Source organism: Carcharodon carcharias, chromosome 14 (genome assembly GCF_017639515.1).
Source record: "Carcharodon carcharias isolate sCarCar2 chromosome 14, sCarCar2.pri, whole genome shotgun sequence".
In the NCBI taxonomy this organism is placed as follows: Eukaryota; Metazoa; Chordata; class Chondrichthyes; order Lamniformes; family Lamnidae; genus Carcharodon; species Carcharodon carcharias.
The window spans coordinates 104,376,451-104,400,176 of NC_054480.1; the positions used below are offsets into that span (position 1 = coordinate 104,376,451).

General features: G+C 41.6%; 1 protein-coding gene across 2 annotated transcripts in view; it reads left to right on the forward strand.

Moving 5' to 3' along the window:
- Positions 1-23,726, forward strand: part of LOC121286787 (procathepsin L-like) — a 42,999-nt gene that overhangs the window by 14,989 nt on the left and 4,284 nt on the right. For both annotated transcript variants that reach the window (XM_041203827.1, XM_041203828.1), the window contains exons 2-6: positions 8,526-8,651; positions 9,086-9,208; positions 14,967-15,125; positions 16,541-16,765; positions 18,340-18,508. In XM_041203827.1, the coding sequence (XP_041059761.1) occupies positions 8,526-8,651; positions 9,086-9,208; positions 14,967-15,125; positions 16,541-16,765; positions 18,340-18,508 (802 nt within the window). The remainder of the gene's footprint in view (positions 1-8,525; positions 8,652-9,085; positions 9,209-14,966; positions 15,126-16,540; positions 16,766-18,339; positions 18,509-23,726) is intronic.

The following is a 23,726-nucleotide window of genomic DNA, read 5'->3' on the forward strand; positions in this document are numbered from 1 at the left end:
TGCAAGGGAGCCGCAATCATTCCTAACAATGAAGACCCAGTTCTCAGATTGATTACATTTCATTACTTTTGTCCTTTTTCTTATCACAATACATTTGAGTACATTTGAATACATCCAATTGGTAACCAACACACAGGTATCATGTTAAAACTATCCTATTGAGTACATAAGCATGTGATTTTGCTAACCAATTATTCTAAAGGGTGTATACATAATTATATTATCCAATCAAAACTAAAACACGTTCGCAAAGACCTTGATTCTCATAACTCAGAACTGTTTGTGTTTCATCAAAGCCCCCTCTTTGTCTATTGTATGTCTTCCCATATCTAAGCTAAAACCGTCTGCCCCTTCCCTATGTGAGAGGGGAGTACACTTGGTCTATTTTATGTCCTCTTTGTGTCTTCAGCCTGACTCTCAAGGCTATGCAATGTTCACCTGGTAATCGTCAACTCTTAATATGCTTAGCAGCCATGTCTGCCTGGAGATTTTAAGTGTCCTTCAGTAAATTCTTAGTGTTCTCTTTTAGCATTTTTAATTTTCCCCCACAGTCCCCCATTTTGGCCCTTGGCAAAGCCCAAGCTGGCCACACCTTAAGTTGAGAATTCCTCTTCTGGTCCTTCAGGTAGCCAGTTGTCCAGACTGCCAGAGGAATCTTAAACCATCTGGTTGTATAACATAACTTTCCCTTTTCCTGTCCTCCCCCTTGAAGTATGCATAGGTCTAGGAATTGATGCGCATCTTTGGTCTGTGCCTGGAGAGTCCCTTTTCAGGTTTTATGTTTGTTGCACAAAGTAAGTCCCCATAAAGGAACTCAGCCATTGAGTTGAGGAAGCACCATTGCCTTAAAGGCTTCCTGAATCGGTAAAGCCGTGAATGTAACTTTACTTGTGTTTGTAAATACCTCCAGCATTTGACATAAGCACATAATGTAATTTCTTGATTCTGAACAACAATCTCTAGTACTCATCAGTACCTTGTCTTTTACATAGGACATATATCCACATATTAGCCCTACACGGAATACCATCCCCCTTTTACCTACTCCTAGGGACTTGAACCTATAGCTGTTCAGGAAAGCCCCATTTGGATGATGTTCTTGGGGAATGGCTATGATAAATTTTATAACTCTATCCTCTCCTCCACCTTGGGGTTGTGTAATTACCAATTCCTGCCACTCCTTGCGTAAATTTATGAAGTTTAATTGGTAAACTGACTTGAACATGTGTTCGGGAATTGTTCCGAACCTGATATCTTCAATGTCGGATTTTACCCTATCAATTAAATCTCGTGCTAGCATATCACATGCCCACCCTGTGGCTTGTGATTCGGCTGTGTCTATTATTATGTCTACAGTCTGCCTAAGAATCTGTAGCAGACCTTCTCCTTGTAGCTCCACGGATGTCAGGGTATATCCTGTCCCGTACACACTGTAGTGCAGTCATCGGGCGGTCTCAGCTGCCACCCAGGAGGCATAATCATTTAAGTCATAGATCTGACCAGAATTAAGTATGGAATTGGCACTCCCAAATAGACCTCTGATGTCTCCTAGTATATTTCTTTTTAACCTAGCCTGTGCTTTTGCTCTAATTCCTGGAACAATTCGAAATTTATAGTCTTTAACTATCCTCTACAGTTGGCTTCTAGCCGATTTTATGGAATTCTGGTGGCTGTGACAAGTAGTATGTAATACTGACAGGAGTCCTGAGACATTGTATGTCACTTCCAGAGAGACCATAGTTACATCATGTAATAATGGTTTTGACTTTCCTATCCTGACTATTCCATCCAGTGGGCTGGGGGGGTGGGGGGAGAGACTTACTACATCTGGACATTGAGTGGGTCTTTGATAGCCACACGTAGTCTAAGTAAAACATTGTGTATCATAACAATCATGTCTATCTATTACATATTTACATGTTTCTTGACAATATTGTCCCTCAAAACCCGGTTCCCGAACAAAGGGAGGTAGGTCTGTCCATCCAGTGGTCACATTAATCTCTTGATGCATCCAAATGCTTGTTGATGAAAAACTGGGAGGAGGCGCATACGTTCTACATCCCCCATATCACCAATCTAGTCCAGTTCTCGTTGTTACACTCGAGTGGTGTTAGCTGGACTGGCTACCCTGGTGCTGTTAAATGTAACATACTCTTACAACTCTTGGTGTGATTATATGTGGGGGTCCTGTTCCCAATTGTTCACTTGATGTGTCCATGTAGTGACTTGATCTATAATCCAGATGTTGGTCTTTCTTATCCATTCCCCACTTTCTCCTTGGGGAAGTAGTACGTACTGCCCAGGGTGAAGGCAGGTGTCATTATTGACTTTGACCGTTGGTACTTCCATTGCCAGCGCTGACACGCCTATAGCCAGGATCACGGACCTGTGGAAACATTAACATTGGCTCCCGTTGTCCGGGTTACCGCTTGGTGATTCATCATATATCTTTAACTGTGTGTAATGCCTCCATTTATTTCTCATTTTCATATCTACAAGTGCGCACGTATCACCTGTCATAATTACCTCATATGGTCCATGCCACCTGGGGCAAACCCTGTTCGCTCAGGGCTCACCCTGACCATCACCTTATTCCCCACTTGGGGGGTCTGTTGTTGCTCTTTGGATTTGCCTGTTTCCATATCCTTAATCATCTGTCAGTCCCTAACTTCCTCTCTCAACTCATGTAATTGCTTACTTAATTCCCTTACGTAGTCTCTTATTTTTCCTTTCAGTGGCCCTACACCTCCTCCTCCCATTATAATGCCTTCAGGTAATTGCATGGCCCTTCCTGTTATCAATTCAATGGGGTGAACCTGGTAGTTCTATTTGGTGTAGCCCTTAGGCACATCAGAATGCTGGGCAATACTGTGGCCCAGCTGTTCCCTGTCTCCTGAATTGCTTTGGCTACAGATGTTTTTAAAGTTCGATTCATCCTTTCCACCATCCCTGAACTCTGGAGGTGGTAAGGAATATGGAATTTCTGTTTAATCTCCATAAGATGACACAGTTTTTAAAGCATCTCCCTGTGAAATGAGTTCCCTGATCTGAATCCATCTGTGTAGGCACCCCACTCCTAGTTTAGTATCTCCTGCTGCTGTCTCATGTCGGACCTCAATTCCTTAAGCTGTCTACACAACTCTACAATGCACCTTCTTATCCTATCTTTCAATGGCTCACTAGCCGCTTAACTCTGCCTGTCATCAGGGGGTTAATCCTGTGGTCTTACTCTTTAGGCCATATTAACTATTCCATGTCAGCGGGGATCTCTGTCTCTAGATCTTTGCTTACCTTCCCCTGTGCGGTTCCAATGTTTCAGTTGATGGCCAGATTATCAAATTCATTTCCTTTAAAGCAGTTTGAACATTACGTCCTCTTTCCCTACTTTCCTCATGCCATTTTACAAATGCAACAGCACCATCTTATCTCATTCAGGTTGTCTGGAGAGATTTTACAGTCCAATAAAGTATTCTCCTAACAGTTTTAAAACAGAAATCAGCCATTGACCTGTTTTGCTTCCTTATCTTCTCAAACAACAGCTTATTGACTCAAAAGAAACCTACTAAATTATGTCTGACCCTTTTTTTTAGCATTATCCCAGATTCATTAACTCAGCCAAAAATTGGATTTCTGTCAAATTTTGTCAAGGTCTTGAGTATAACTTCACATTTTGGGAACAGACTTACAAATACAAAAGCTTGCAGCATTTGAATTAGTGCCAATTGTTGTCAAACCTTTTAAAATGAAAATTCTTTTTTGAGAACATTATCAAGAACCAACCTCAAAATTTTAAACATTGTAAGAACTGTAATTTACACTATCAAAATTAAAACAACCTCTTTTTCACATGTAATGATTTGTATTCAGATTAGAAGTCCCATGTGTTTATCGACACATTCTTTATCTTTGGATAGCATCTTCATTACTCAAAGCAACCTGTTAAATTACACTGCACTTTACCTCTCAAGATTGTCCCAGATTCAAATAATAGTGCTTTTGGAATGCAGATTTCCTTTAATATTTAACTCATCTCTTCAAAAGAAACCCGTATTTATCCATTGGAACCACCTAGACTGTGTGTTTATGTCTTTTGGTTTTCCTAGAATCCTTTTGAATTTCAGATAATTTTTTCCCTTACAGAATTTTAGAATATCAACTCGTATGTATCAATCCCAATCAGCTTGGAAGCTGGTGATGAGGGTTATTCCCTACTAGTCTGCAAGGGAGTGGTACAAGGGTTGGTTCATCTCAAACAAAGGCAAGCCCTGTTTTATCTTTACAATATCTTCAAATTGCGATTTTTGCCAGAAATCTCAACTCAAATCTTATACTCAAAATTTTGGAATGTTTGAGTATACTTTTCCTTTAATCTAATATGGGGATTTCGACTCTAAAGTGCTCAACTACACACCCAAAAGGCAATTCAGGGAATAAAACATATTAAAGTTCACATACAAATGCTTCCTTGCACACAAACAAACACCTATGTAAAGGTATGTATTTATATTCCTATAATATTGGACTTAACTCTAAATGAAGCTTCAAGTAGCAGTGGGAGAATAAAGGGATCTTGGCGGCTCCACCTATAGGGACAATCAAACTGACTGAAGCTCACACTGCTGCTGTCTTTCACTGCTCATTAACCCCCTAGTGGTATCTCTCTCTCTCTCTCTCTTTCTCTCTCTCCTCAGCACAAACAGCTCTTGAAATTTAGATCAATTCCTTTCTTTTAAATTACAAAAATTCAGTAGGGGACATTTCAGGTCCCCTGCCGCTGCAACCGGCGCAACTTCCCCGAGATTTTTCTGTATTAGTTTAGTTTGTTGCAGATACAGACTCAGAATGAGTACTGTAGATTTGTCAGTTTTATCTTTAGTCTGAGCTCGCCACCATTCCTTAAATCATAATGGTGGGTCACTCGGCTGCCAACCTCATTGTTTCATTTTGCTGATCAGCTTTCTGTGCATCCTGGCGAGGTGAAGGGACATGGTTCCTTCACCTCCCCATTTTGCAACGAACTCGAGTTCATCCTTCTCAGTCATACTCACATTCACACACACCAACACTAAAACAGGGACCCTCGGTTCCCCACAAAACCAGGACTCGTTTGCCCCACAATTGTCCACCTGAGTCTCGCTGGCCTAAATGTTCAGATTCGCCCTGTTAGACCTCCGTTTTAGTCTGATGCGAACAAACGGAGAGTATCTTTCAAAAAGAAAATACTCACCAGATCATTGTTCCGCCTTCACAGAGGTTCAGGCAAATCCTGCCGACTGTCAATTGAAGAGGGTGTTCCCTCCAATCCTGTAACTATCACATTGGCCAGTTGAAGAGGAGAAATTACAATCCCCAATCCCCTTGACAAAACCATTATTGATTGTTGTAAAGACTCATCAGGTTCACTAATGTCCTTTAGGGAAGGAAATCTGCCATCCTTACCTGGTCTGGGCTACATGTGACTCCAGACACACAGCAATTTGGTTAACTCTTAGCTGCTGTCTGAAATGGCCGAGCAAGCCACTCGGTTCAGGGCCAATTAGGGATGGGCAACAAAAGCCGGCCTTCCCAGCAAAACCCACGTCCTGTGAAAGAATAAAGAAACAAAAAGAAACCTGCATCCTTATTCTGAGTTTGAGTCAGTGCAGTCCAGATGTTAACCTTAAATAAAATGTAAGGATTCTACCTTTTGATTTTACAATTACAGAGACTCCTTCGCATTGTTAAACAGTTCTTTTATCTACACTATACCATTTAATCAAGCCTGGCAATTGCATTCTCCAGGTGGCATTTCTATTGGAACAATATTCACCAGAAGGTATTTGATCATCTCTGTTATCACTCATCCCAATAACCCATTTGCACTATTCCAAAGCAGATAATTTTACAGCTCTTTTTAAAGTAGTTTATGCACACATTGCTTTGTTGGTGGCCTCTTCTAATGGTTCAGTGCTTTTTAAGGAAATCTTTGAACCTTCCAAGTTGTTATCCACTTAGGTCGCACATTGAATTTGGTACTAAAGAGTGGTTTATCCATCTGTTTTCACTTCAAAAGTAAATTGGTTAATGGTGGCAACAGGTGAAGATGGTACAGAAGCCCTCTCTCTTCCTCCCAGGTCTCAGCTTCAGCTCACTGTCAGTAGTCTTGCCTCTGAGACAGAAGGTTGTGGATTCAAGCCCCACTTGCATAACCTAGGCTGACACTTCAGTTCAGTACTCAGGGAGTACTGCACTGTCAGAGATGCTATCCCCTGTATAAAACTTCAAACCACGACCCTAACTGTCTCTCAGTTTGATGTAAAAGATCCCATGGCACTTTTCAAAGAAGAGTATAGGTGGTGCCCTGATGCAAACATTTATCCCTCAACCATCACCACTAAAAACAGTTTTTCTGGTCACTTACCTCATTACTGTTTGTGGGGCTTTGCTCTGTACAAATTGGTTCCCATATTCCTCAACATTATAACATTGACTACACTTCATTAGCTGTGATGGGCTTTGGGATATCCTGAAGTTATGAAATTGCACGTTGTTTCTTCTTTCTCAAAACTTATTTTTCTCATTTTCCATCATTCATACAATTTACAGACACTTCAAACTCAAACCGGAAATTATCTAATGATTTCTTGACTCACTTAAATGTCTCAGGTTTTCTTCAATTTTGCTCTTGGATTTCTCAAGAAATAAAATCTGACATGAAAATGTCACCTCATGGAATATTTACTCAACTACATTATAAATGTCAGTAAACCCACAGCCATTATTACACAAACCACCCACTGCTAGTTTTTCAAAGTAAGGCAGAGGTCAAAGCTCCAAACAGTGCTCCTTAATTGATCTTGTAGGTGCAGTGGTTTAATTATAAGAGTTTGTAGAGAATGGCTAGGGGTCACTTAATCTGTCCATGTCACTTATTTTTTCCATTATATCTTGGAGCATAAAAGGTCTTTTACTTCAATCTTTCTTCAAATTTAATATATTTATTGTCACAATTCCAAACAAATCCACCTCACCACCACCTTCTCAAGAACAATCAGGGTCAGGCGACAAATGCTAGCCTAACCAGTGATACCCACATCCTGTGAAAGAATTTTTTTAAAAAGCCACAACAGTCTGGTTGTTTGTAAGTTCTCTCTTTTGAGTCAGTTGACTTTGACAGTTACAGAAACCTATTAAAAGTCTCCAATCAAAACTACTAAAAGAAAACACATAGGAGCTTTGCAAGAACCTTATAAAATAAATTTGACACCAAGCCACATAAGGAGCTATTAGGGCAGGTAACCAAAACCTTGAGCAAAGAGCTAGGTTTTAATGCACGACTTTGCCTGATATGGAGTGTACAAATGCCAACTGAAGGTAATCAGCAAGGTTCCACAGAAAAATTTCATACTTAAGCTTAAAGCTGTGGAGACTCGGGTCAAATCCTGAGCTTAGATAAGATCCCCACTGGACTTCACTATTCCAAAGCACTACTGGGTCAGACGCCAAAATTCGACCCTCTGTAAACTTGTGGTGATTCAAAACACTGGTGTCCCTGTGTCCTTACTCACATCATGTCCCGTTCAGCCACCACTCCTGTCCTCACTAACCCACATTCACTCCCAGTTAAGTACCTCAATTTTGAAATTCTCATTCTTGTTTTCAAATCCCTTCATGGTCTCCCCCTTCCCTATCCCTATTTCCTCAGCCCCACAACCCTCCAATATATCTGCGCTCCTCTGATTCTGGCTTCTTAAGTATCCCTGATTTTAGTTGCTCCGCCTTTACTTGCAGGCCTTCAGCTGTCTAGGTCCTAAACTCTGGAAATCCCTCTAGAAACCCCTCCACTTCTCTTTCATCCTTTAAGACATGCGTCAAAACATATCCCGCTGACCAAGATTTTAGTCATCCGTCCTAATAGCTCTTTACGTGGCTCAGTGCCAAACTCTGTTTTACAATGCTCCTGTGAAGTGCCTTGGGATGTTTTATTATGCTGTTTTATTTAAGTACCAGTTGTTGTTAAAATTGAATAAAAAGGAAAAAGTACTTTTTTAAAGGAGTTACATCAAGCTGGGGTGAATATTTGAATGGGGTTCACAGGAGTCAATGTTCAGACCTACAATGTTTTTGATTTACATAAATGTCAGGCATCTGCCTTCAGCTCAATGGAAGCATCTTCACAGGGCACCTTGCAACTTGGCAGCCTTGGAGAATATATTTATCTTATGGTGTTTACCAGGCTTATTCATTCCTGACAAGGCAAAGAGTCATGCCCATGCTGCACTTATTCCCCTTCAGGTTACTCTGTAATTTCTGACATACATTGGCTACTAATCTGAGCCTTGGAGATCACTGACTATATTATAGCATTGATTGCTCTAGGTTAACAAAGTTTTAATGTACCTAGTTCACATCAATACAATTAATGTAATGGATGAGTCTTTGAAATTAGGGTGTCAGTGTTATTAGTTTTAATAAATGTTGGTATACCACACAGGAATATTGATTAGTCTTGTGTCTAACAACTGATATCATCTCTTTGGTAATAGATGATGAAGATCTTTCTTTCTCTGGTGATTTGTATTCTGACTGCAGTCTCTTCACTCACCTTTGACCCTGCATTGGATGAAGATTGGGTGAAATGGATATCACTTCATGAAAAACAGTATGGGAAGGTAAGAAACAGAAAACACGTGAGGTATTCAATTTGGAAAGGGAATCACTCATCTATTGCTTCTGTTGTTGAAATAAAAAAAGGCCAAAATCTCATCCAATCCTTAAAAGCCTCACAATTAGGCTTTCTATCACTCTGTTGGAGTACAGGGGGTGAAATATAATTCTTTTAAATGAGTATAAGTTAAAAGGTGTACATAATGGTTTTGTTATGTAAAATGAAAGGAAGAAAGACTTTAATGACCTCAGGAAGTCCTACAGCACTTTTTATTCCAATCATATGTTAAGCTAATAATTAAACTTGCATTCTGAATCCTTTGAGCAGATAGCCAGCTTGTAATCACTACTAGCTATCTCTATGTTCGTGTTGGATCTGTCAAATTTTCAGGAGTCTTGGTTATAAAACTGATTTTTTTTCTTGTGTTTTTACATTTAGAATGAAGAAAATTGGAGGAGAATAATATGGGAAAAGAACCTCAAAAAAATTATACGTCATAACCTGGAGCATTCAATGGGCAAACACACATTTCGCGTGGAGATGAATCACTTTGGTGATATGGTGAGTCTCAAACACAAAGTGACTATTTCTGTCAGTCTCACCCTACTTTCAGTTCCAGTTTGATTTAGCTTGTAGTACTTTTTTGTTATAGAGGTTTGTGAGATTAAAAGAATGCTACACTGTGCGAGGTTCTAATTTTTGGATGAGATATTAAACATATTCACCCACTCAGGTGGATGTAAAAGGTTTCATGGCACTTTTCAAAGAGGAGCTGGAAATTCTCCCAATGAGCTGGTCAACATTCTTCCAACAACTAACACCATCAAAAACAAAAAGTATTGGTCAGTCATTCATTTGTTGTTTGGGGGAACTTGTTGTTTACAACATGTTCCCCCAATTGGCTGCTACTATTAAGTACCAAATAACAATCACTATACCTCAAAGTGGTTCTTTGGTTGTGAAGTGTTTTGGGGTGTTCAAAGGGCATGAAGAAACATTACGTAAGTACAATCTAAGTTCTTTCTTCAGTGGTCAACTAGAATGGCTCATAGAAATCATTCTGAACTATCCTGTAAATTATGCTAATGAGCAAATCCAACATGATATAGAATTATGTTAATTGTGAATTTTAAACGAACACAACACCACATGACAGGTTCAACTTATCCTTCCAGAATACCAATTACACGGTATTCCCAAAAATCTTAAAATATCATCTGTCTGAAATACTCTTTGCAATCTCTTTGGCAGCCTTCCATAAGGACATAAGAAACAGTAGGAGTAGGCCATTTGGCCCTTAAAGCCTTCTCCACCATTCAATAAGATTATGACTGATTTAATTATGGCCTTAATTCCACTTTCCTGGCTTCCCCCATAACCCTCGACTCCCTTCTAGACCAAAAATCTGTCTAACTCAGCCCTGAATATATTCAATTACCCAGCCTCCACTGCTCCCTGGGGTAGAGAATTCCAAAGATTAACAAAACTCAAAGAAGAAATTCCTCCTCATCTTCAGCTTAAATGGGAGACCACTTATTTTGAAACTGTGCCTCCTAGCTCTAGATCTTCCCATGATCGTGAGATGATGATTTGTGGCATGATGGTCAACTCTGTGTTAAACATTGCCTGCTGTGACTCAGGAGCCCCACTCTAGCATGCAGTCTCTGCCACATTTGCTGTGGAGGAAGACAGTGGGCTGAGAAGGTTCAGGCTTCCCTGGCCTCTGTTTTCTTTGGGTCCTCTTCTCAGCCAATTGATCACACCATTCCTCCTCACCTCTTCCAATGCCTCTCCATACAGTAAGCCTCCAGAGGTCACAGCTATCAGTGACTGCCTCCCAGTTGGTTGCTTCAATGTCTGCTATCATCATATCTTATGGAGGTATAGATGTCCAGTAGGTTGTGACCCAATGACCAGTTCCCGTACAGGAGATCTTTGGGTATATGGCCATCATCCATCTGATGAAGGCTGAGGCAACCTGGATATCGTTGACTTAACATTGAGTGCATGCTGATGGAATTAGCATATTCCAGGACCTCCAGTGACCTTATCCTGCCAAGAAATGCCAAGGATACGTCTGAGACAGCAAAGGTACTAACTGTTCAGCCTTCTTTTCTCCCTGGCAAAATTGTCCAGGTCTCACTGCTGCAGGTTTGCTTGACTCGCTATTTGGTGTTCTCAGTCAGTTTGCTGTTGTTCCACACTTATTCAGCTTGGAGGTAACAACTGTAGCTTTTGCAATGCGCGTATTGAATTCAGCATCAAGTGAGATTTACTGGTGATTGTGGAACCGGAAATGTGAAGTTATCAACAATCTCCAGAGTCATGTTGTCAATGCTGATTGGTGATAATGGCAACATCCTGGACATGGACATTTGATGCTGATGGTCAGACCAAACTCTTTAAAGGCAAGAGAGTGTCTGTGCATTTGCTGCAGAAAGTGACCCTCAGTATGGAATGCTGGTGCAGCATCATCAGTGTAGAGCAATTCTCTCATGAGGCAATATCTGATGTGTGTCAGCAGCCTTTAAGTCAAGCATCTAATTCTTCCCTGAACTAGATAACAGTTCCGTTGATCATGGCAGAATTTGAACTTCCTGCTCCAGATCACAAGTCCAGTAATTTAAAAAAAAATTCATTTACAGGACATGAGCTTTGCTGAATAGGCCTGGATTAATTGCCCATCCCTACTCGCCTTTGAGAAGGCGGTGGAAAGCTGCCTTCTTGAACTGCTACAGTCCCTGTGGTGTAGGTACACCCACAGTGCTGTTAGAGAGGGAGTTCCAGGATTTTGACCCTAGGAATGGTGATATATTTCCAAGTCAGGATGGTGAGTGACTTGGAGGGGAACTTCCAGGTGTGACGTTCCCATGTAATTGCTGCCCTTGTCCTTCTAGATGGCAGTGGTCGTGGGTTTGGAAGGTGCTGCCTAAGGAGCCTTGGTGAGTTACTGCAGTGCATCTTGTAGATGGTACACACTGCTGCCACTGTGCACCAGTGGTGAAGGGAGTGAATGTTTGTGGATGGGGTGCCAACCAAGCAGGCTGCTTTATCCTGGATGATGTCAAGCCTCTTGAGTGTTATTGGATCTGCACTCATCCAGGCAAGTGAACAATATTCCATCACTCTCCTGACTTGTGCCTTGTATATGGTGGACAAGCTTTGGAGAGTCAGGAGGTGAGTTACTTGCCACAGGATTCCTAGCCTCTGACCTGCTCTTGTAGCCACAGTATTTATATGGCTAGTTCAGTTTGGCTTCTGGTCAATGGTAACCCCCAGGATGTTGATAGTGGGGGATTCAGTGATGGTAATGCCATTGAGCGTCAAGGAGCAATAGTTAGATTCTCTCTTGTTGGAGATGGTCATTGCCTGGCTCTTATGTGGTGTGAATGTTACTTGCCACTTGTCAGCCCAAGCCTGGATATTGTCCAGGTCTTGCTGCGCTTGGACATGGATTGCTTTGGTATCTGCGGAGTCGCAAATGGTGCTGAACATTGTGCAATCATCAGCGAACACCCCCACTTCTGATTTCATGTTGGAAGGAAGGTCATTGATGAAGCAGCAGAAGATGGTTGGGACACTACTCTGAGGAACTCCAGCAATGATGTTCTGGAACTGAGACGATTGACCTTCAATAACCACAACCAGCTTCCTTTGTGCTAGGTATGACTCCAACCAGGGGAGAGTTTTCCTCCTGATTCCCATTGACTCCAAATTTGCTAGAGTTCCTTAATGTCACACTCAGCCAAATACTGCCTTGATGTTAAGGGCAGTCACTCTCACCTCACCTCTGGAGTTCAGCTTTTTTGTCCATGTTTGAGTCAAGGCTGTAATGAGGCCAGAAGCTGAGTGACCCTGGAAGAACCCAAACTGAGAGTCAGTGAGCAGGTCATTGCTAAGCAAGTGCCACTTCATAGCACTGTTGATGACCCCTTCCATCATTTTGCTGATGATCGAGCATAGATAGGAAGGGTGGTAATTAGCCAGGTTGGATTTGTCCTGCTTTGTGTGTACAGTACATACCTGGGCAATTTTCCACATCGCCGGGCAGATGCCAGTGTTGTAGCTGTATTGGGACAGCTTGGCTAGGGGCACCGCAAGTTCTGGAGCACAAGCCTTCAATATTATTGCTGGAATATTGTCAGGGCCCATAGCTTTTGCAGTATCCAGTGCCTTCAGCAGTTTCTTGATATCACGTGGAGTGAATCAAATTGGCTGAAAACTGGCATCTGTGATGTTTGGAACCTCCAGAGGAGGCCGAGATGGAGCATCCACTCTGCACTTTTGGCTGAAGATTGTTGCAAATGCTTCAGCCTTATCTTTTGCACTGACACGTTGGGCTCCTCCATCCTTGAGGATGGGGATATTTATGGAGCATCCTCCTCCAGTGAGTTGTTCAGTTGTTCACCACCATTTACAACTGGATGTGGCAGATCTGCAGAATTTGGATCTGATCCATTGGTTGTGGAATTGCTTAGTTCTATTACTTGCTACTTATGCTGCGTGGCACGCAAATAGTCCTGCATTGTAGCTTCACCAGGTTGACACCTCATATTTAGGTATGCCTGGTGCTGCTCCTGACATGCTCTCTGCACTTCTCATTGAACGAGGGTTGTTCCCCTGGCTTGATGGTAATGGTTGAGTGGGGGGTAATGCCAGGCCAAGAGTTTACAGAATGTGGCTGAGTACAATTTGGCTGCGGCTGATAGCGCACTGCACCTCATTGATGCCCAGTCGTGAGTTGCTAGATTTGTTTGAAATCTATCACATTTAGTATGGGGATAGTGCTACACAACACGATGGAGGGTATCCTCGATGTGAAGATGGGACTTCATCTCTGCGTTGGCTGTGCGCTGGTTACACCTATCGATACTGTCATGGACAGATGCATCTGTGGCAAGCAAGTTGGTGAGCACAAGGTCAAGTCTGTTTTTCCCTCTTGTTGGCTACCTCAGCACCTGCTGTGGACCCAGTCTAACAGCTATGTCCTTTCGGCTCAGCCAGCTCAGTCTGTGGTGGCGCTGAAGGGTCACTATAACCATGCTCAAATTAGCAGAAGATTCAATGTATAGTAGACAGATCTCAATAAGGAGTAAATACAAATTAACCAATCTTCAGAAATGATACACAGAACCTAAGAAATGAAACTAAAGTGTAAGCAAAAGCATGATTTTTTGGTGCTGAAAAAATGGGGTTGTCTTCTACGCCACGGTCTATGGTACCTATCTGACTGAAGGTCAGTGTGCAGTTTTCAGTATGCAAGATGCAGCATTCATGATAGTAAAGAATGCCCAATGTCCAGTTCTGGTCTTTAGGAAGGATGTGAAAGCATTGGAGAGGGTGCAGAAAAATTTCAGAGAACGGTTCAGGGATGAGAGACAATAGATGGCCGAAGTTGGGACCGTTCTCTTTAGAAAAGACTGAGAGGCGATTCGAGAGAGGTATTCAAATCATATGGGTAAGGGCAGAGTAGTTAGAGAAACTGATCCCATTGGATGGAAGGGTCAAGAACCAGAGGACACCAATTTAAGGACATTGGCAAAAGAACCACAGGCAGCATGAGGGAAAAACTTTTTTGACACAGCGAGTGGTTAGAATAAGAAAGCACTGCCTGAGACTGTGGAGAAGACAGATTCAATCGTAGCTTTCAAAAAGGGATTATCAAAACAGAAAAAAATTGCAGGGCTACATTGAAAAGGCAGGGGAGTGGGATTAGCTGAGTAGCTCTTACATGGGTTGAATGATTCATTTGATACTTCTGTGACCCTTGCAAAGTGGCTTCTGGGCTGATCTGGAGAATGGCAATAGAGGAAGGGGTAGTGGGAGGAATTCTAACATGGTGAGATTGAGGGTCAAATTCGGTAGCATATTCACCTCTCAAGTCAGATGGGGGTGGCTTCAAGTCCCTAGGTTGATATTCCGACTAAAGCACCCGGAGTGCTGTCATTTGGATGATATGCTAACCATGGACTCATCTACACTCTCAGGTGAAGCTAAAATATCCCATGGCACTATTTCAAAGAAGAGCAGGGGGTCCCTCCATGTTGTCTGGGCCAATATTTAATTAACAAAAATCACTAAAGACAAATTATCAGGTTATTATCACATAGCTACTTGTGGAACCTCGCTGTGTGTAAATTGACTCTAATATTTCCTACATTACAACACTGAATAACTTGCAATGTATTTCATTGGCTATAAAAAAAACCTTGGGGTGTTCCAAGGCTATGAATGGTGCTATATAAATGTCTTCCTTTCTTTGAGATGATCATGAAAAATACACAGAACACCCTCATTTTTTAACTTTTATTTTCTTTAGACTAGTGAGGAGTTCAACCAACTCATGAATGGATTTGTTCAAACAAACCCACAGAACTCTACTCTCAATGAACCAACACCCCATCAGTATGAGTTTATGGATGTTCCTCAGAATCTCGATTGGCGTGAACATGGATATGTCACAGAAGTGAAGGATCAGGTGAAAATATACATTCTTAAGGCGTTTTTCAAGTCCAACTGAATTAAGTAAATCACAGCCCAGTCTTACTGATAGACTCTTTGAAGAGTGTTCATTGTTGTTCTGTCAGAGATTTTTGTCAAAGATTCAGTGAGAGAGTATACAGAATATCAAAACGTACTAAACAACAATTTCAGGCATGTTGGTGGATTATTCATTTATGTTTCAACTTTCAGTGGAGTAAGAGTGACACTTCAACTGAAATAAAACATTGCTGCCATTTACATACGTTGCTGTCCCATTAGAAATGCTATTTAAATTATTCTGCTTTGTAGCAGTACATTTAAGTCACTGTGTCAGGCAGGAGATCTCAACTATCTATAGCACATGCTTGATGCATTTCTGATAACTCTAAATCCCGATATTAACAAGAATGCTCCTGGTTCCTTGTTGAAATCCATTAGAGTCTTTGGTTCATCATCGTTTGTACTGGTAATCATATTCATGTACCTACCACCATAAGTATTAGTTCAAGAAATTTTCTTGAAATACTTATTATTGTGGTTGAATGACACAATTGAATCACATTGACACTGAATCACTGGTTATATTGATCTGTAACTGAGGGAAACAAAAGTATGACCTTAGAAATATAGGAATATAGGACTTAGGAGCAGGAGTATGCCATTTGGCCCCTCGCGCATGCTCTGCCATTTGATAAGATCATGGCTACGGTTGTGCTCTCAACTTGTTTCCTGACTGCCAAACCCCACTGCCTTCCATACCTCCCCCATAATCGTCAACTCCCTTGTCTGTCAAAAATCTAACTCAGCCTTGAATAAATTCAATGACTCAGCCTCTGTTGCTTTCTGGGAAAGAGAATTCCACATACTAACGACCTTCAGAGAAAAAAATTCTCCTCATCTCAGTCTTAAAAGAGAGACCTTTTTTATTCCTAAACTGTGTCCCCTGGTTCTGGTCTCCACCACAAAAGGAAACATCTTTCTGGTATACACCCTATCAAATCCCCTCAGGGTCTAGTGTGTTTCAACGTGAACAAATATTTTTTTAAAACTCCAATGGGTGCAAGTCCAACCTGTTCAACCTTTCTTCATAAAATAAGCCTTTCATCCCAGGAATGACTCAAATGCACCTTCGCTGAACTGCTTCTAACGCAGTTATATACTTTTTCAAGGAGACCAAAACTGTACACAGTACTCCAGATGTGCTCTCACCAAGGCCATGTACAGCTGCAGTAAAAATTCCCTACTTCTATATTCCATTTCTCTTGCAATAAATGCCAACATTCCATTTACCTTCCTAATCACGTGCTGTAGCTTTTTGTGATTCATGTAGCAGACCACCCAGATCCCTCTGTACGACCGAGTTCTGCAATCTTTTTCATTTAAATAATACTTTGACTGCTGCATTACCAGGGTTGCTGTGGCTCATGCTGGGCATTTAGTGCAACTGGGTCACTAGAGGGGCAGGTCTTCAGGAAGACATCTAAACTCGTCTCACTGAGCGAACAGAATCTCATCGACTGTTCCAGAGACCATGGCAACAAAGGATGTCATGGTGGACGAATGAGAGAAGCCTTCAAGTATGTACAGCAGAATGGTGGAATAGACAATGAGATTTCCTATCCTTACACTGGAATGGTAAGATCTTACTTTGGAGAGTGACAAAATCCAATATTTTCTTAGGTTGTATCTGTATAAGTGACTTTGTCAAATGGTAGCTTAAGGAAGTTATTACATCTGCCAAAAATACAGATATTTAATTTTTCAAATTTCTTTTCTGCTTTAAAAGTTCACACTATAGTTACCCTCAGTGTCCTGTTTTTAAGTCAGTGCTACACGCTACTTTTTTCAGTGCCTCTTTATGACTCCTATTATTCACTGAAGTGTGCTATCCTGATGCGCTATGATATGTATACTTGGTTCTGGAGGAGGAACCTTATAACATAATCAACCTTAGCAAATGCTCTGGTTTCAAGGAGGGTTTGCCTGGCAGTTACAACAGAACCATACAGGTATCAGCATAGAAAGAGGACATTTATCCATATGTGCTATCTTTGCTAGAACAATCCAGAACGAATCCCATTGCATTGTTCGTTCTCAACAGTTCTGTATCTTCCATTCTCTTCAAATATTTATCCACTTTTCCCTTACAAAATACATTGATGTTTCTCCTAACAAATTCCAGTGGCTAGCATTCCATGCTCCAACATTTCTACAAACCTCTCTCCATATTCTCAATGACAATCAAAAACTGATGATTCTCCAACCAGAGAAAATAGTCTTTCCTTATTAATCCCAGTTTAAAGTCTCTTGTATATCTTTTCTGCATCTTCTGCTCCAGTTATTCCCAACTATTAAAACATGATTTGCCTGGAACCTTTTCTGACAGCTGACCTTGTATGGACATACTCCTGAGTTCCAGGCAGGCTGCTGTGGACACTACACTTAACGTTCAAAACAACATGAAGAAAATAATCAACAACAGTTCTTTGCTCCGATTTTCATTCCTCCCTGTCCTCAAAGCTACTAATTCATCATAAGGTACCATTAAATCAGGTAGTGGAGTATGGTAGTGTCGTGATTCAGTTACTGGATGAGTAATCCTAAGGTGACTCCAGCATGACTGACTCTTAACTGCTTCCTGAAGTGGCCTCACAAGCCACTCAGCTGTGGCAGACAGCTATGTGGCTCAAGAAGGTCATCCACCACCATCTACTCATGGAAGCAGGGAATGGGCAATAGTGTTGGCCTTGGTTTTTTTCAAAAATGTGGGCGCCTGCCACTTTCTGTACCTAGCCTAGGTGATCAAATGTAAGCCGACAGTGTGAAGTCATCAATTATGCGGTTTTGCAAGGGCACCAGAGCTAAGACTGCTCCTAACCCTTCTGAGTCTTTGCTCCACTGTTGGGAGCTGTATCTTCAGCTCGCTGTGTCTGATTTTCTGCGATTCCCATCCTAAGTTCCTGTGCCTTCCTATCACTCTCTATTTATCTTTGACCCTCCTTAAAACCCACCTCTTTGACAAAGTGGTTGACCTGGCATTTTATTTTCTGTATATATTTATGAAGTGTTTCAAGGTATATTCTACATCAGTGACATCATATAACTGTAAATTGCTGTTGTTGCTATCATTATTGTCGGAGATAATGGAAATCATTAACTCTACAGATAAGCTCAGATGAAATTTAAAAATCTACTTTTTTTTGTTACAGGATGGGCAACCTTGTAGGTACAATCCCCAGTACGCTGCTGCCAACTGCACTGGATGGAAAAGCATTCCTCAAGGCAGTGAGCCAGCATTAATGATGGTAGTGGCCTCAGTTGGGCCCATATCAGTTGCAGTTGATGCAAAACATGCATCCTTCCAATTTTATCACTCAGGTAAAACTGACTTGGAATGATTCTGGGATTGCGTGTAAAGAGGGAGGTTGTATGCTGTGGCACCTGAATGCGCTTCCTGCAATTGTTGGAAGCCTCATATTGGAGGTCAGGGGCTATGAATGACAGAGAGAATCCTGTGGCAATCTACTCTAATAAATATCCTAACAATCATTTAAACTTTCAAGGCCAGATAGCAGTTTATAAGGCTATGGGGGAAGAGCAAGAAAAAAGGAATAATTGAATAGCTCTATCAAAGGTCCAGGACAGGCATGTTGAGGCAAATGGCCTCTTCCTGTGCTTTATCATTTTTTTATTCTTTCACGGAATGTGTGTTTGCTAGAAAGCCAGCATTTGATGTCCATCCCTAATTGCCGTTGGTAAATCGCCTTCTTGAACCATTATAGTCCATGTTTCCCACTGCCAGAACAAGCCGACAAGAGGTGGTAGCACAATTGAATACGTTCGGTAAGATTGGCCCTGGAAGTCCTCGATATTGACACTGAACTCCATGAAGTTTCATGGCAGCAGGTCAAACATAGGCAAGGAAACCTCCTACTGGTGATCAGTTCTCCATGTTGAACACCATTTGAAAGAGGCACTGATGGCAGCAAGTATACAAAATTTACTCTGGATGGGAGACAATGTCCTTCACTAGTGGCTCAGTAGCAACACTACTGACAAAGCTGGCCAAGTCCTGAAGAACAAATCTGCCAGACTGGGCTTGTGGCAGAAGATGAAAGAATCAATAAGAAGGAAAAATCATCTTGACCTTGTCCTCACCAATCTACCTGTCACAGATGTATCTATCTATGGCAGTTTTGGTAAGAGAAATCAGGTCATTGTGGAGACAAAGTCACACAGAGTTTACCCCTTGTCATGTTAAAAGAGATAGCTTCAGATCAGATCTAGTTGCTCCAAACTGGGCAGAATTGCATCCCACCACAATCTGTAACCTCATGGTTGACACATTTCCCACTCTACCATTACCATCAAGCCAGGGAATCAACCCTGATTCAATGAGGGTGTGAAGCAGAGAATGCCAGGAGCAGCACAAGATATACCTAAAAGTGAGGTATCAATCTTGCGAAGTTACAACCCAGGACTACGTACATGCTAAACACGGAAAACGGTATGCTATAGACTGAGCCAGGCAATCCTACAATCAATGGATCAGATTAGAGCTCTGCAGCTCTACAACATCCACTTGAAAATGGTGGAGGGCAATTAAACAACTAAGATCAGTGTAAAAGACAAGGCTGAAGCATTTGCAACCAGCTTCAGTTAGAAATGTTGACTAGGTGATCTATTTCAGCCTCCTCCCGAGATCCCCAGCAGCACAGATGCTGGTCTTCAGCCAATTCACTCCATTTAGCACCAAGAAATGAATGAGCTCACTAGGCATAGAAAAGACTTCGGGCACTAATAACATTGTGGTCATGCCTAGCCAAGCTGTTCCAGTAAAGCTACAAAACTAGTTATCTTCCAACAATAAGGGAAATTGCTCAGGCATGTGCTATCCAGAAAAAGCAGGACAAATCCAATCCAGCCAACGACCAGCCCATCAGTATATACTCAACCATCAGCAAAATGATGGAAAGTGTCATCAACAGTGAAATCAAGCAAGTTACTGAGCAATAACCTGCTCATCGATGTTCATACAAAAGCAAAATACTGTGGATGCTGGATATTTGAAATTAAAACAAAAAATGCTGCAAAAAAATTCAGCAGGTCAGGGGACATCTGTGGAGAGAAAGAGAGTTGACATTTCAGGTCAATGACCTTTCATAAGAACTGAGTTCTGATATGTCAACTTTCTCTCCACAGATATAGGCGGTCCTGCTGAGTTTTTCTAGCACTTGTTGTTCTTATATAATGATGCTCAGTTTTGGTTCACTCAGTTCCAGGCCTCATTATAATCTTGGTCCAAACATGGACAAAAGAACTGAATTCTAGGTATGAAGTGACAGTGACTGCCCTTGACATCAAAGTGGCATTTGATTGTGTGTAGCATCAGGGAATCCTAGTAAAATTGAAGTCAATGGAAATCAGAGGGAACCCCCTCCAGTGACTGGAGCCATACCTAGCACAAAGGAAGATGACTGTGGTTGTTAGAGGCTAATCATCTCAGTCCTGGGACATCGCTACAGGAGTTCTTCAAGTGTCCTAGGTCCAAATATCTTCAGTTGCTTGATCAATGACCTCCCCTCCATCATAAGGTTCAAAGTAGGGAATGTTCACTGATCAATGTAGTATTCAGTCCCATTTGCAGCTCCTCACATAATGAAGCAGTCCATGCCTGCATGCAGCAAGACCTGGACAACGTTCAGACTTGAGCTGATAAGTGGCCAGTAACACTTACCGCACACAAATAGCAGATAATGACCATCTTCAATAAGAAAGAATTTAACCATTTCCCCTTGACATTCTACCACATTGCCATTGCTGAATCCCTCCATCATCAACATCCTGGGGGTTACATTTGATCAGAAACTGAACTAGATCAGCCATATAAATACCATGATGACAAGAGCAGGTCAGAGGCACAGAACTTTGTAGCAACTCACCTCCGACTCCCTAAAGCCTGCCCATCATCTACAAGGCATAAGTCAGGGCTCTGATGTAATACTCACCACTTGCCTGGAAGAATTCAGTTCCAACAAAACCCAAGAAGCTCGATGCTATCCAGGACAAAGCAGCCCGCTTGATTGGCACCACATCCATCTCTTTAAACATTCAATCCCTCTACTACCAGCATATGGTGGCAGCAGTACATATCATCTACAAGCTGCACTGCAGTAACTCATCACGGTTCCTTTGGAGGCACTTTCCAAACCTGTAATCTCTGCCATCTAGAAAGACAAGGGCAGCAGACGCATTAGAACACTACCACTTGCAAGTACCCCTCCAAGTTACACAACATCTTGACTTGGAAATATATCACCTGTCACTGGGTCAAAATCTAGAACACTCTTCCTAACAGCACTGTGGATGTGCCTATGTGTTAAAGAATGCAACAGCTGGTTCATTAATGTCCTTTAGGTGAGGAAATCTGCCACCCTTACATGATCTGGCCTACAATTGACTTCAGACCCAAAGCAATGTGGTTGACTCTTAAATGCCCTCTGAACAAGGACAATTAGAGATGGGCAATAAATGCTGGCCTAGATAGCAACACCCACATCCCATGAATGAATATTTTAAAAAAGGCAACTCGCCACCATTTTCTTCAGGGCAATAGGGATGATTTATGAATGTTGGTCTTGTGAGCGATGCTCTCATCGCAGGAATGAATGCTAATTTAAAGAAAAATAACTATGTGGAGAGACTGAACAAATGGGTTGTTCTCCTGGAAGAGAGAAAGTTAAGAGGAGACTTGATAAGTGTGTTCAAATTCATGAATGATTCTGAGACTATGTATGTATGTAATGGAATTCAACCTGGAAAAGTGTGAGGTAATGCATTTGGGGATGGTGAACAAAGAAAGGGAATAGTCAATAAACAGAAGGATATTGAGAATGGTAGGGGAAGTGAGAGACCTTGGAGTCCACAGTTTCCTGAAGGTGGCAGGACAGGTGGATAAGGTGGTAAAGAAAGCATATGGAATGCTTTCCTTTATTAGATGAGGTATTGAATACAAAAGCAGGGATGTAATGCCGGAACTGTATAAAACGGTTAGGCCACAGCTGGAATTTTGTGTACAGTTCTAGTCACCACATTATAGGAAGGACATAATTGCTCTGGAGGGAGTACAGAGGAGATTTACAAGAATGCTGTCAGGGCTTGAAAACTGCTCATTTGAGGATAGATTGGATAGGCTAGGGTTGTTTGCCTTAGAACAGAGGAGATTGAGGAGTGAAGGGCCTAGATCGGGTAGACAAGAAAGGCCTGTTTCCCCTAGCTGAGGGGTTTATTACCAGGGGACATAGATTTAAGGTGATTGGTAAAAGGATTTGAGGGGATATGAGGAAAATCTTTTTCATCCAGAGGGTGGAGGGTGTCCAGAAATCACTGCCTAAATTGGTGGTTGAGACCAAAACGTTCAGCTCATTCAAAAAGGTACCTGGATATACACTTGAAGTGCTGTAACCTGCAAGTTACAGACCAGGTGCTGGAAAGTGGGATTAAAATGAGCAGCTAGTTTCTTTTTGGCTGGTGCAGCCAAGATGGGCTGAATGGCCTCCTTCTGCATAACTTTTCTATGTTCAACAGTAAGAAGAAATTGTTTTCAGTAGATGAAGAATTGGTTACTGGAGGACACAGATTTTTAGGTAACTGGCAAAAAGAGATGACATGATGAAATATTGTTGTGATCTGCGATGTACTGCCTGAAAAGTGGTGGAACCGGATTCACTACTGAATTGTCTTTTGAATGCTACTAAATACTTGAAGGGAAAAAAAAACATGGCTTTGGGGAAAGAGCAGAGGAGTTGGATTCATTGGGTAACTGAACCAAAGAGCAGACACATGTATGTTGGGCCAAATGGCTTTTTTCCAGTGAAGCTCAATACAAACTGGAGGAACAGCACCTCATCTTCCGACTAGGCACTTTACAGCCTTCCAGACTGAATATTGAGTTCAACAATTTTAGATCATGAACTCTCTCCTCCATCCCCACCCCCTTTCCGATCCCCTCCCTTTTTTTCCAATAATTTATATAGATTTTTCTTTTCCCACCTATTTCCATTATTTTTAAATGTATTTCTATCCATTGTTTTATCTCAACCTTTTAGCCTTTTTCGATTCCTTCACCCCACCCCACCCACACTAGGGCTATCTGTACCTTGCTTGTCCTGCTTTCTACCCTTAATTAGCACATTCCTTTAGATATTATCACCACCTTCAACACCTTTGTCCTTTTGTCTATCTCCACCTAACTGGCCCTCTATCCAGCTCTACTTGTCCCACCCCTGCTTAAACCAGCTTATATTTCACCTCTCTTCTATTTTTACTTAGTTCTGTTAAAGAGTCACACGGACTCAAAACATTAACTGTGTTCCTCTCCGCAGATGCTGCCAGACCTGCTGAGTTTTTCCAGGTCACACAGACTGAGGTATTTTTATTTTTGTTTTGGATTTCCAGCATCCACAGTTTTTTGCTTTTATCCTAGTGTTTAATTGACTGTCACTTCTCTTCAAGGATTGCCTACCTTGAAGAAATATTGCTCTTCTCTCTGACAGGATTTCTGTATCTCTCTTTTGCCTTGTTCAACTTCATTGCT